Below are 15074 nucleotides of genomic sequence, written 5' to 3'. Positions count from 1 at the left end.
ATCTTCTGATTTTTCAAAAAGTGTGTAAATGCATTCTTCATGAAATCTTCACATAATCATATATAGAGTTGTCAGATTATATTAATTACCCTTTTACCAGCTTACATTCTGTACAAATAACTGTTTTATACAGTAAAATATCATTTTATATATTCCTTAATTAGTATAATTTGCACACTTAAATAAGTATATCATTCTTTTCTAACAAGAACATAGTAAACAGTGATTTTAATTTATAGATTTTCTTTCTGTTGTATGACCATAAATGGAATTTTGTAATTTTGATGACCACATTTAATATAATTAATTATTAAAAAAAGTGTTGAAAAACTGTATTAAATGCTTAAAATGCTAATTTTTGTATTGCGTTAAAAAAAATAATCAAACTCTGCTCATCTTTATTTTTTGAATATGTGTCTTTTTATTATGAACATTGATTAATCATTACATAGTTATGAAAAATATAACACTTGACTTTTTGTTTAAGATTGTACTGTTTGATAATTTATTTTGAAATCTGTTACTAGCAGTCAGATTCTTTAGATACCAAAGATGTTCCTTTTAACTCGCTGAGGGTGTATGAATCATCACTCCAGGGATGATTCCCTGTAAAATAAAATACATTTTAAAAACATTATAAACAGATGGAAATAACTAATACATTTTGTTAACATTCTTGTTTCTGGAAATAAAAGCAATTATTTGAGCTCATTTAACCCTGTTTTTATTATAGTTTAGTAGCCTCACTTCATGTAAAAATTGTGTAGTAAATTTTACTATACCTAGGACCATGTGATCTGTTAACAGCAGTTTAAGCCTGATTCTTTCTCACATTTTCAGAATAACTTGTGAAGTGAATTATATGCTAAGAATACTCCAAGCTACTTGAAGTAATATGTATTGTAAACAAAACACAGTATGGTTTGCCCTGAATTATTCTTTTCGTTGTTATAATTGCATGCTGTATATTTATCTTTGTATGATTTTAAATTATTATATATCTCAGACAGACTAAATTTTTTTTTTTTTTTTGCTGGCTGTTTTTACAAATATTTAACTGAGTGCTAATTTTTTGGTTTTGTAAAAAAAATTGCTGGTGAAGACCATTTGGCAGATTAGCTCTTATATACTATCTGAGATGATTTTATCTAAAATTGGATGTATTCATCAAATGAAAATATTATTTATTGGAACAAATTTTTATTTTAATTTAAACTTACTTAAAGATTGCCACTTTGATTATAACTTATATGAGATTATTTTTATAAGATTTTTTTTCACTTTCAAACTTTGTTTCTAAGTCATAGTACCTAGATTGTTACAGCATCTAGACATAAGTAAGGAGGAAACATCATTTTGTTACTTTTTCATGTGTTTTAAACACATCAAGGAAAATATTTTTTAAATGTTTTAAGGTATTGATACATTGTCACTTTTTTTAAAAATTTGTATTCATAATATAAGCAACTTTTTGCTTTTAAAACCTCTCACAGTGAGTATAATGTATTCAAATCTTATTTAATAATGCTGTTTAAAACTTATGTAATGCTATGATGAATGATGCATTAATGATATTTCTGACATAATTGTAGTGGCATAATGAATTAAAATAAAAATGATTACTTTCTATTTGGATCAATTTACCAGAAAAATTTTGTTTGTCCTTTTTCTTCTGGTATGAAGAAAACATTTCTGGATTTCTGAACCACGGCCAGACTGCTACTGCTTCTCCCTCATCCATCTAATTTTTAAGGAAAAACCAAATGTTATTAACATTCTAAGTTAAATTAAACTACAAGAGTAATTTTTCTTTCAAATTAGATTTTCTGGAATTATTTATGTTCTTTCTGTTTGTAAAGATTTTTTTACTTTAAAATTGTGTATTCCTCTTCTTTAATTGTTGACTTATTAATATTTTTGTTTGTTGAATCTTCTTGTAGAAGAAAATTATTAAAAATTAAAAAAATTAAATACTTTTTTAATACATCTCTTCTATGAGATAAATTACTTTAACATGGCTTGATTAGATACTTAACTCACTTTGTTATAAATACTCATGCAGGTTGTAAATTGTACAGACAGGTCACCTACCTTAAGCTTTGATTGTATATAAGAATAAAGTAATGTTTCTTTGCATATATTCTGCAGAAACTACTGGGTGCAGTATCAAAAGTAACATTGCATACAATTATTTCTTTCACAGTCATATTCAAATATCTAAATTTAGTTATTAAATTATAAATGTTAATTTTAACAAAGATTTAATTAACGTGATCAGTGTCAAATAGTTGTTTTTGTTATCATTTAACATTTTTCTGAGCATTTAAAATCATATAAAACCTCAAATTTTACAAAATTAATTTTAAATAAATAATAATGATATAGAAAATAATCTTGTTTTGAAAAGAAATAACAAACTAGAACATTCAGAAAAACGATATATTTGTAAACAAATTTAAATTAATAAACCATGTAGGATGGCGTATTTAATAATAACAAACAGCTGACATAATAAATAAATTTTATTTCAAACATACAACACTGGGTCCTGTTATAAGATGTAATAGTTGTTAGATGATAATGATAATACATAAGTGATATAAATTGGATACTTAAAACAAAGGTAGTATTAAAAATAATAAATAACTATTAGAAGCAAACTAGGAAATAAAGCCAGAATATATTAGTTTTAGAGGTGTATTCGCATACGGAAAACAATTATTAAGGAGAAATGAAAAAGCTAACAGCTGCTATAAATTTTCAAAGAGGAAAAATTAATTGGACACAGTTTTTTAAGAAGAAAAAAAATTATCTCAAAGGAAATTCCACTTTGAAACAAAGTTTAGTAGTGTTTTAAAGATTTAAACAAAAGTAAAGCAGGGAGGAATTAACAAGATTCTGATGTTCTGTCGTTAGAACATTAGATTTTTATTTAGTAAAATTAGAACTAGATAGGTTAATATAAATTAGAATACAGAATTTATGAGACTACAAAAATACTCTTAAAAAAGCATGCAGGAGCAGGTAAAAATCAGCATCAATATGACTAATGTCATACATTAATAGTTTATTGCCAGATAGAACATCTGGTGGAAAGTGTACTTGGTGAGACCATTCTGGCTATTGTACTAATTTAAGAAAGAAGACTTAAAAAATATGAAGCAAACTACAATGAATTCTTTAATCTGGAGATTTATTATTTGTAATAGAATGCACTGTTACAATTTTAATTAAAATTGTACACCGTTCCCCTTAGACTGATGTCAAGGGAAAGGATGGTTACTTATAATCTGTGGAAGAATCAAGGAGTAGTAATAGATGTAGATGAAGAAAAATAAGCTTGATTCAGAAAGAAATGAGATAAGGATCTAGTCTGTCCCCATCATGTTTTTACTTGTATTATTTTTCTTTTTCAGTTGAAAGATATACCGAATGGCACATAATCATTGCTAGTAGAGAAATTCAGTTAAAAGTCACTAAAGCAAAGGTAGTGAAAAGTGGTAGAAAAGAGGGTAATAAGGTATTTAAATGTAGAGAGCATGATGTACTTCTGGTACATCATGCTCTCTCTATGTTTAAGAGATAGTAAAATTAGAAAAGTGTGAATAAAGAAAGGTAGACATAAAAAAGAAAGTGAAACGATCAAGGTGAGTTTTCTTACAGAAAAGAAGTTTACTAGTATCAATTATTAGAAAAATATTTTTGTGGAGCCTAATTTTTTTTTTTTTTTTTTGGTAGTAAAACGTGAAAATAAGAAAATGAACAAAAAAGAAACGAAGCCTTTTAAGTGTGGTGTACAGGAAAGTATTGAAAGTAAGATGAGTTGTTAATAAAGTTCAGAATAAAGAGTTACTGTGATAAATAGAAGAGGGGATAAATTTTAAGTAGAATTTGATGAAGAAACTGATTTGGTAATGGGCCATATGAACTAAGACATTCAGGTTTAATCCAATTATTTAATGTACCAGGTGATTATTTGAAAAGTTAACACATTTATTTTTCAACAGCTATCACTCCCATCATATTTCAGTTTGCAAGCATGTATACCATTCTCAAGGGGGACCCTTTTAAAATTATTTTCAAAGGGGTGGAACCCACCCTTCTTTGCTATACCTACCCCAACTCAAAAATCTTAAATGGCAATGGTAACATTTAATTACATTAATTGACAACCCAAAAAAAATAATGAATTTTGGTGAAAAGAAAATTAAAATCCACCCACCCATTTGCACAGTAGGTATGAAAAACAATTTGGGGTAGTACTTTTTTTAAATTTTAGTCCTACAAAAATAACTATAAAATTACATGATATTACTTCTTAAACCATTTGAAATAATCATTATCTGTGGATTAAAACTGAAAATTATTTTTTAAATTACCAACACAAAATTTCACCCTTAAATGTTTCTAAATTTTTAAGAGTTGAAAACCTACTTTTTTTTAATGGGACGGTGTAGCTTGTGACACTTCATTGAAAGGCCCTTTGAATGACAAGTAATTTGGTACAAGTACAATAAAAATTGGTTCACTAGTATTGAAGTTATGATTAAAAATGTGTTTTTTTTTTTTTAGGTGATGTTGGGATACAGTGTTACTGACCCAAAGCATTAGGTTTGAAATCATTCGTTCTTGTTAAAACTTTGAATTTTAGGTTTCCCCAGCTTTGAAAAAATGTACCAGTAAACACAGCATTATAACATCAGTTAAACATATGAAAAACCAATAATAAGGTACCTACTTCTTTGCTGGCAACATATTGAAACATTTATTACCAGATAAACTTAATAATTAAATAAATACTAATTCATAAATGAATAATTGTTAATCAAAAGGTAAAGCTTAAATCATTCATCAGTTAATTTTGTTATGAAGGTTTTTAACAATAAGAGTTCTTAAGAAATAATAAATGAAACATTTTTTTAAACTAATAGCCAAATGCCAATTTTAACAATAGAACACAACAGTTTAAATAAAACATGATATTAAATAAATACTTTTTGCCAGTAATTACTTACAAATGAAAGAAAACAATTTGCAAAATTTACCACAGAACTAAGATCTCAGTAACTGGTAGAAAATTATAACCTTTATAACACGGTAATCAATTTTGAACATTTTACCAGCAAAGTAGATACCTTATTATTGGTTTTTCATATGTTTAAATGATGTTGCAGTGTTTACTGGTACATCTTTTCAATGCTGAAGAAACCTAAAACTCATATTTTTTACCAGAACGGACAATTTCAGACCTAATGCTTTGGATCAGTAACACTGTATCCCAAAATAACACATTTTTAATCATAACTTCAATACCAGTGAACCAATTTTTATTTTATGTGTACCAAATTACTTGTCATTCAAAGAGCCTTCCAATGAGTGTCACAAGCTACATCATGTCATTTTAAAAAAATAAGTTTTCAACCCTTGAAAATTTAGAAACATTTAAGGGCAAAATTTTGTGTTGGTAATTTAAAAAATAATTTTCACAAATTATAATAATTTCAAATAGTTTAAGAAGTAATACCACGTAATTGTATAGTTATTTTTAGACTAACATTTAACAAAAGTACTACCCCAAATGATTTTTCACACCTATTGTGGAAATGGGTGGGTGGATTTAATTTTCTTTTCACCAAAATTCATTATTTTTTTAGGTTGTCAATTAATGTAATTAAATGTTACCATTTCCATTTAAGTTTCTTGAGTTGGGTAGGTATAGCGGAGAGGGTGGGTTCCATCCCTTTGAAAAGGTTCCCCCTGAGATTGGTATACATGCCTGCAAACAGAAATATGGTGGGACGGGAAGCTGTTGAATAATAAATGCGGTAACTTTTTAAATTATCACCCGGTATAGATTACTGGGAAAGACAGATTAGAATGTATAAAATAGACCACGTGTAGTAATCAATAGAATATGTAGTAATTTAGGATTAAAAGATCAGCACAGAACAGAATTGAATTGAGAACATCAAACCAGCTATTTAACTTATTTGAATTGCATAATTTCATATAAAACTAAAAATAGTTGTATGGATATGCAAATACCCTATAATATTTTTAAGACCATACTTGCTGTATATTTTGTTATTTACTATTGTTTTTTCAATTTTTTATTAGAAAATATCTGTTGAAGTTATAACCACCTCTAAGACATGAATGAGCAATATTGTGAGCATTAAATTTTTATGTGATAAAAATTATATTTCAATTTAAAAAATCATGTGCGTTTTTCATTTTTACCTGATCACTCATTCATGTATAAGAATCATTCTGTAACATTCCTAATACATTCAGGATGAGTTAATCCTTTGTTAACAAATATTCATTTTATATTTTTTAAAGTGTGTTTTCTTTTGTATATTATTTTGGAATAAACAAACATCTAGATTACAGTGAACAATTTTCTTAAGATAGAAGGAATGTTGCCAGATCCTGGTTGGGTAATTTCATTTGTAGTTGTTAAAGAATTATATAAAACTTTTAAAATTAAACATTAAAAAAAAAACTTTTCAGAAATGGTTATTAGATTTATTGGAAAATATACTATTGAGTTTCCCAAATAGTAATTGTTTGTATTGTATAATGATAAATTGAAAAATAAGTTTGTAATTCTTTATTAGTGAATAAAGCTATAGTGTTACCTAGCACCATCAAATCACCTACATTCTTGCTGGGGAAAATAATAAGCATAATAGTGTATGATGGTATATTTTAAATACAATATTATAATTAAATATATTATATATTATTATATTTTGAATACATTGCTATTAGGGTAATAGCCATAATAGCAAACTTGCATACTAACAGCACGTTTGCTGAAAGTTTATGGGAAAGTGGCCTGATTATTTATTTTTTATATCATAAATACTGGAGTTTTGAGTTAAAATTGATTAAAATTATGTCATAAAGAAATGAATTTTTTTGGTGCTTTACACCAAAAAAGACAATATTTTTGTATTAATATCAACAGTCAAATGTTGATATGATCAAAATAATTCTTGATAAATGATTTTTCATAAAATTAGACAATTGAAGTTTTTAAATACTTTGTTTTGTTTGGTAACTATTATATTTTAAAAATACTATTGCACTAATATTTCATAGTTTATTGTGATGTTTCTTATGTTTATTAAGACTTTGTCATTGTAAATGTATTGTAAAAGTAAATTTAATAATAATATTAATTTATAAATTTCAGACTGTTTCTATGATACAGTATATAATTTTATCATTGCACAAATAACTTTTTATCTGTGCAACTTTTTTTATCCCACAATGTTATAATCTGGTCTGCTTTACAACCAGTTGACTAAACTACATACTGTCTATCAACACAAAATGCTGTCTTTCTCTAATGAATATAAATATTAAAGTCAATTTCATATTAATGAACAAGAATCTATCAATTAATTGAAATTAATTTCTTACCGAAGTAATAGTGCCATCCTTTTTTGTTAACTTGGGAATAACTTCATTGACATCTTCTTGAACAGCAGTGCTTGAAATAGATCTCCAATCATTTATACCTTTTTCATTTCTTCTACCAATTCTAGGTATTGTTTTATGCGCTTTAAAAAAGAAATCATTACGTCGACTCACTTGATGTGCATCAGTATTTGTTGTTTGGTCTAAAGTTTCTGTTTGTGGAATAAACCAGTCGGCAGAACTTTTAATGTAGTTATCATTTCTTCTTCCGATTCTTGGAACAGACTTTCCAGCCTTTAAAAAGAAATCATTTCTTCTTTGTATCAAAGGATCCAATGATGATGCTGCTCCAGCATAAATAGGTACTTCATGGATGCCTGATTTTAAATACAACTTTTCACTCTCCTCTGTATGTGATAGCTTTGCCAGAGAAAGTAGTACTAGGAAAAGTGTTCCATCTGTAAATAGTAATTGGTATTAATCCAAGTTTTATATGCTCATTTAAAATTATTTTATACTAATATATAAGTATCTATGTCTGTGGGAGTGCACACAAACTCATGTTTTATTTAGATATACAGGAATCAAGAAGAGATAAAATAAAAATGGTAATTTCTTTTATATTTTTGTTATCCTATACACCATGCAGACCCTTGTATTTATCATACAATCTAAATGATTATGACAAATATCTGTCATTTTAATTAGGTCAGAACTTTAATAGATAAGACCCATAATTAGTCTCCAGATAATAAAAATTAATGTCATTTGAGTTGGATTAAAATTATATCTTTGTAAAGGAATGACTCTTTTTTTTTAGTATTTTATATTTAAAATATATTTGTATTACTATTGATATAATCAAGTGTAAGGGTTTGATCAAAATAGTTCTTGACTAATGGTTTCAAAAAAAAATTATAAAATTATCCAGTTAAAGTTTAAATGCAGTTGTTTATTGATTAAAACATACTTTAATAGGGTATCTATAGGGAATGGTGTATTAAATACGGCTATTATCGTTATCATTTATCTTTACTTCCCACTCATCAGTTTACAGATGCTAACCCTGTAGACATTCCTAGCAGTGGTGGATTAAGCTTAAATGGGGCCCTAGGCATTTAACAGTGAAATGATCCTTCCCACATATAATTAAAAATTCAAAAATTTAGGAAGAAATTAAAAATTTAAGATTCAATATTTAAAAAAAGAATTAATTTATAATCACTAGAACTAAAATATGAAACTTTGTAGAACTTTTCTAGAACATCTGTTTTCTACATTTCTCTTTATTAAACTTTTCAATTGTATCATCAAACTGAATTTATCACAGACTATCCAATTGAATGCATAAAAGGCTCAACAAATCTAAACATTCTTGCCACATAGTTGCACTGAATAGCCTTAATTGTTGGTTTTTTGCACATAAATTTAAATTGAAATTATTTAACTAAAAATAATATTAACAAAGTTGAATAATGTAATAATATATTTTTTCAATCCAAATTTGTAAATATTTCAGGGCTCCGTAAATATGAAAACATTATAATTAATTAATATTTTTGATTTCCAGTTCTTTAGAGGCCCCTGGAGTCTTGGAATTTTTACAACTGTGTGCTTTGGGAATCAGATTACATAATTTGTTCAAAATTTTCAGGGTCCTTGAAATCCAGAGACCCTAGACAACTCCCTATTGGTTAATTGACCACTGATTCCAAGTATTACACTACTTAAAAACATAGTTTACAATTTCACAATATTGGTTTTTTTAACACCAGTTTAAATGCTGCCTTAAGAACCTCAAATTGAACATTACTAAAATATTTTTAAAATTTGAAAGACAAAATGTAAACTTGTTTAAACTGATGCTGAGTGCACACAATTGTTATATGTAACATATTAACAACTGTAGTACAAAAATTGAAAGCATATTTAGAAACAATATTACAGTACTGCACAAAGATACTTCAGAAATTAAGCTGATGTCAAATGTAAGATTCAACCAGGAAATTTTCTGTAATGCAACATTCAATAAGAAATGGATGACCCAAAAATTGCACTGCAACCAAAGATGGGTCACCTTGTAGTAGAGACTCATGATATAAGAACATAAAAATTAAAATTTTGGAAAAAATTCTGTAGCTTTTCTTGAAAATGTGTTAAAAGCTTAGAATATAACTCCAACCTGTTTCTCAGATAACTAAGTTCCTAAATCAAAAAATTAACAGTTACAATGGAGATTGTTAGAGGACATCTTAACTATTAACATGTAATACTGACTTAATAAATTTGATAAGTTTTGACATTTTTACATTATTCAGAGTAGACCTTTAGCCAATGTTTATTTTCTAATCTGAATACGTTATATTAATAATTTACATGTAAATGTTACCATACACTAACTAGATAAACAATATTTAGTAGTATGGTTATATGTATAAGATTTGAATGGTATAATTTATAAGTTCATGCTATCAAATTCCACACAACCTTTTCCTATTGCTTAAGACTTTTTTAATGAACAAGAAATAAATATTAAAAAACAACTCCCAAAAAAAAATTGCTCTTCAATATAAGATAAATTACTAATATAGGATAATTAAAGAGTGTGTGGGTGACAATTTTGTACATAGTATTTGTATAAACTGTAGGATAATTTTATTTTTTTAAACATATATATATATATATATATATATATATATATATATATATATATATATATATATATATATTGTACAGCCTATGACACTCCCGGTAACATAAGGATTCCAACACGGGGTCATACATCTAAATCAGTTCAGTTGTTGAGCTACTACAGTAGAAAAAACATACATAACCCTAAATACATTGTACTCCATTTTGGGCATTCATGTAAAAAGAATTCAGTGAAAAAAAAAAATATTTGAAATAACTTTCTTCTAGGAAATTTTCTTTCTATTTTAAACAGTGAATTCTACTCCTAATGAGCCTATTACTCCTTTTTTTATTAGTTCAGATGCATTTTCATGAAAAATCTTAAGGAATCAAAAAATTAAAGCTAATTGCATTAAATAACTTGCACAAAAATCTTTTTTAATATTTCAAATAATGTTTCCTCTCTAGTGGAGACAATTTCTTCTTTTTTTTTTTTACTTAAGGTGGCTGAATTTCATTAAAGATTTTAGGAGAAATATAATGAAAGAAAATAAAATTTCAAACAATCTATATGATTTTTTTTTTAATTTTGAGTATTTTCATTCGAATAATAAATGAAGATCTGGTACTCTAGTACCTGTAGAGGGACACAGTTCAGTTTGTAAATATTATTTAAAATGTAAATTTTCTCAAAACATTTTTTGAATTTAGTTTTCTGTTTATTACATTAAATCAAAAGTATAATATTCAGTTACGTAATGTAAATTATGAGTGTGCATTTGTAAGCAAGCGCGAATGAAATATGATGACTTTTTCTTTGTAAAATTAAAATATTTATATATTGAAGATGATGAAGAATGATAAATGAGAAAAGCAAATTTTTAAAATCAGTTCATGAATAGATAAAATGAGCATCTTATTATGCATTGCATAATACAAATAAAGGGATAATTAGTAAATATTTAGCAATAAAGAACATGCTTACGTGATCGAACATACTGCCTGTCAAACAGTCATGATTTTTTTTTTCTTAAATGTTTATAAACAAGAAGAAGCAACACTAACAAATAAGAGCAAGAAGAAAGAATACGCTTACATGATTGAACATACTACCCATCAAAAAATCATAAGATTTTCCTAAATGTTTTTAAACAATAATTAACAACAGTAATAGTAATAATTATAAAATAAATTAATAAATTTTACTACCATAATTCATTCAATCAATATCGTAGCAGATCTTAAAAAAACTATTTTCAATACAAATAAATCAATACTGAAAATAATATCAATTTATCCATTTAGAATTGTATATATAATCTTTTTTTGGTCTTGTAGTTACAATTAAACATACATGAATACATATTTATATAGTTGTGACATTCCCTGTAACGTAAGGAATGCAGGGTCACACATCTATTTCTCAGTTCGACCGTTGAGTTGCTGCAGTGGAACAAACATACATACACCCTAAAACCATTACACTTTTAGGCAGTCATACAAAAAAAAGATATAACAGCAAGTTCAGACTACAAGTACTTTACTTTGATGTTTGAAATGGACTTACCAATTAGAGGATGAGAGAAAAAGTAACTGCACATAGTGATTAGATTAATTTATTTGTAATTGACCTGTGAAAACAGAAAAAAACATTAGTAAAAAAATTATTTTTATTATTATTCCAAATTAACTCTGTAGAAAAGTATAATACACCATGCTGTTAAAATTAGAAACAGTAAACCAAAAAATCTAGACTGCAATGAATGTTGCAAGATGTATACAATAGACAAACCCTGAAAGATAAAGGAATATTAGGGTAGTTTGATGATTAGTCTACATCTCTTAGCTGGTCCACACTGGATAAACAAGTATGAATGAAGGGAATTTTGAAGTTTTCCTTGATAATGCTACTATATGGAACATTTAATATCGTACAAGTACCTTCAGCCACTAGTGTGGATCAATTTTATTGTCCCAAACCTACTGAATTTCCCCTCAGAATTTAGGCATCTGTTAGATGTTTTTCTCTGTTCATTTTGATGGGTTATTCTTAGAATGCAGATATCTTTAGTGTATTGTTTAGAATACTAATTCAACTAAAAAATTTAGTCTGTACTTAACTCATCAGCCAACACATATCTTTCAACTTTACTGTTTGGTAGCAAATTTTCATATGGCTCGAGTAAGTCATGCTTATTACAACTGCCATATGCTGATACAAATTTCTCTTAGTATATCTTTTAATATTAATTAATCAATACCTAGATCAGTTATGGTAGTTATTGATCCTAGAAAGAACATTCATTGTCGGATCATATGTAGTTGTTAATACCTAGATGTCACTGAAATAGGCTTTTTAGTAAGTAATTGCATGGCTTACAATTATACAGCAATAATTAAGGGGATTCCACCAGTTGCCTACTTGTCTGTAAGTCTGTGTAACATGTTACAGTAATAAAGTTAGGATTTTGTTCCCATCCTACTATCCCTGATGTTTAAACTATGATTGTTTCAATCATCATTGAAAATAAGAAGTGTTGAAGTTAATTAAATTTCTCTTAACTTTAATTAACATAATTTTTTTTCATTATCTATTATAATTTAGAAATTTGTTAAAGAGGTTTCTATTTTAGGATTTTCTTGATTTTATATAGGTTAAAGCAGCATGAAAAGGTATGTTTGGTTATTAAATGTTTTATTACAAATATTTTTCTGCAACTTGATATATTACAAACTCTTAGGTTAATTCATACAACTGCTGTATTGAAAGAAAAGAAAGTAATTCACAACTGCTTGGCAGCTACTTAGGCTAATTTCATCAAAATGTTTTAGAAAGGTTTTTTTATTTTTGCCTGCAAATACTAAAAGTGGTTGCTAGTATTGTAGAATATAAATTCTTGATAATCAATGAAGAGTCTATATGTGTAGAAGCAGAATATACAAGAGCAAATTACATCATATCTTTTCAGTTGATATTTTGCATTGAAATGAATTCATGTGAGATATCTACTTAATGAACTGATTTTATAAATTGCTATCAAATCCTTATTGGCAATGGAATACTAATAATGTTTTAAAATACTCCAATAAGAAGCAGTGACATGTATTCCAACATTCCTAATTTTTCTTCTTCTTACCAATTGTATTTTATCAACCAAACCTATTTGTTTTTTTTTATTAAAACATGTAAAATGTAAGCTAACATTTTAGAGATAAGAAAAATTAGTCTGTAAGAGGTTAAAAATAAATTGTGTAAATGATTTTCATTTAGTTACTTTATAATTATCCACAAAATGCACAATTCCTACAATATACATGAAACACTATTTTTATTTATTTTATTACACAATGTTCAGTTGGCAAACTACAACAATGAAATAATTGTTTTTCTCTTTGCCTTATTTTTAATTATCACTAATATGAAAACAAAAATTATTCATATATTTACTAAACTAAAGAAGTTTTAACTTAGTTTTTTACTTGCTCTTTAAAAAAAAAGAAAAGGATTTTACTTTTTTCCCCTTGTTTATCAACATTTTCATTTCAAGCTTTATTCCATGGATGGATCTAATATTATGAAATAACTACTTACCTAAACACTAAACTTTATTTTTTGTATTCATTGTAAAATTAGATTTACACTACTCAAATGTGTCTACATAATACGTTAAAATCTTATTCTTTTTACTTGTTTAATCTGACATTAAACCAGATGTATAACAAAAGAACATTTAATATCTAGATATAAACAAAGACATGAGTAATATTGCTGAAGTCATAAATTATTATTCAACAATCCACTACTTTAATAATCTAAAAATTAAAGACTACAGTAAAACTTTTGTCTACATATGAATGATTATTTTATGAACAAAGATGATTATTTTTTGATCTTTAATCAAAAAGAAGTTTCCTCCTATATCCTTATCTTCTTCATAAGTAAAATCATGCCACATTTCACGACTGAAGAGGGTGAGATGCGATCATCACACTTAATTGTAATTAACTACTTCTTTTACCAGCTATGATAAGGTACTCACCACAGTCAGGTCAGCTAGAAAAGTCATTTATTCATTAATTAACAAATTTTAAATGACTCAAGTACGATTTGAACAACCTTTGTATTAGAAGACCACTAAACTACTATAGAAATATTAAGACTTCTATCATGGTAATTATTTTCAAAATATTATAGTTTTAAACAGTTCTTACCCCACATCTTAACTTTTTTCTTTTCCTACTTTCCATTCCATAACTTAAAAAAAAAAAACTAGAATTTCTTTGGTTTTATAATATTTATTAGTAAAATAAAAAGCACTCATTTCTAATCTGTTAATATTTAATAACATCATTTAATAGAATTATGCAGCCTATTATAAATAGTTAACATCATAATGAACCTCACCTTGTGCGAGTCTGTCGACAGTAGTTCTCCAAGTACTTTCAGATGATGACATAATGTGTTATACAAATTTTGCCGTATTTATACACAAAAATAAAGGGCAATAACCTGTCTCACATTCCCCCTTTTCAGGTTGTGTTTTCCTTTAACATGTGTTTTGACAAAGGACAGGTGGTATGTTAAATTATTCCATAGGTTATGCTAATAATCTATTAAGAGAACTGCTATAGGTCATCGATTCAAGTGTATTTAACTGGATAACTTTGAAATGGTTATTTATCGTATCCTACTTAATCAATATATATTTTACTGCTTCTTTTACAATAAGTTAACCAAGTGCTCATTTTTATTTATTATTTTACAATATAAAAATATAATTACGTTAAGTGTCATAATTGTAGTGGTTTAAAGGATATGACATGAATCACAAGTTACACCTGATACAACAAAACCATATCTGATGTATAACTAAGCAACCCGGTCAGGCAGAGAAAGGAAATGTGGCTTGAAGTGATTTCCATTTACCTTTCTCAGTAAGATGAGTTACTGTAGCATATCAAGCTCACCGAAATGAAGATGGTAGGCCCTATGAGTGAAATCTTCACCCTCTTTA

General features: G+C 26.8%; 1 protein-coding gene and 1 long non-coding RNA gene across 2 annotated transcripts in view; both read right to left on the bottom strand.

Annotated features, from left to right (window-relative positions):
• Window positions 1-488: 488 nt before the first annotated feature.
• Window positions 489-8127, bottom strand: LOC142322611 (uncharacterized). The gene is made up of 4 exons (XM_075361687.1): window positions 8097-8127; window positions 7432-7886; window positions 1645-1741; window positions 489-606 (listed from the first exon to the last, which is right to left on the bottom strand). Exons 1-4 carry the CDS (start codon window positions 8125-8127, stop codon window positions 524-526), a joined length of 666 nt encoding a protein of 221 aa, XP_075217802.1. The 3' UTR covers window positions 489-523.
• Window positions 8128-11626: 3499 nt separating this feature from the next.
• Window positions 11627-15074, bottom strand: part of LOC142323363 (uncharacterized) — a 34953-nt gene continuing 31505 nt past the window's right edge. The window contains exon 3 of the long non-coding RNA XR_012756090.1: window positions 11627-11690. This is a non-coding gene — a long non-coding RNA (uncharacterized LOC142323363). The remainder of the gene's footprint in view (window positions 11691-15074) is intronic.

The sequence above is a fragment of the Lycorma delicatula genome, chromosome 4 (genome assembly GCF_047948215.1).
Source record: "Lycorma delicatula isolate Av1 chromosome 4, ASM4794821v1, whole genome shotgun sequence".
Lineage (NCBI taxonomy): Eukaryota > Metazoa > Arthropoda > Insecta > Hemiptera > Fulgoridae > Lycorma > Lycorma delicatula.
This window is presented reverse-complemented; position numbering and strand designations above follow the sequence as displayed.

Bases quoted from the DNA above. Each gene is read 5' to 3' on its own strand.
- LOC142322611 (XM_075361687.1), bottom strand. From the start codon at position 8,127: ATGACAGATATTTGTCATAATCATTTAGATT. The intron at 7,887-8,096 runs GTATGATAAATA...TACTATTTACAG, and splicing joins TTGTCATAATCATTTAGATT to ATGGAACACTTTTCCTAGTA. The intron at 607-1,644 runs GTAAATTGATCC...TTTATTTTACAG, and splicing joins GGACAAACAAAATTTTTCTG to GGAATCATCCCTGGAGTGAT.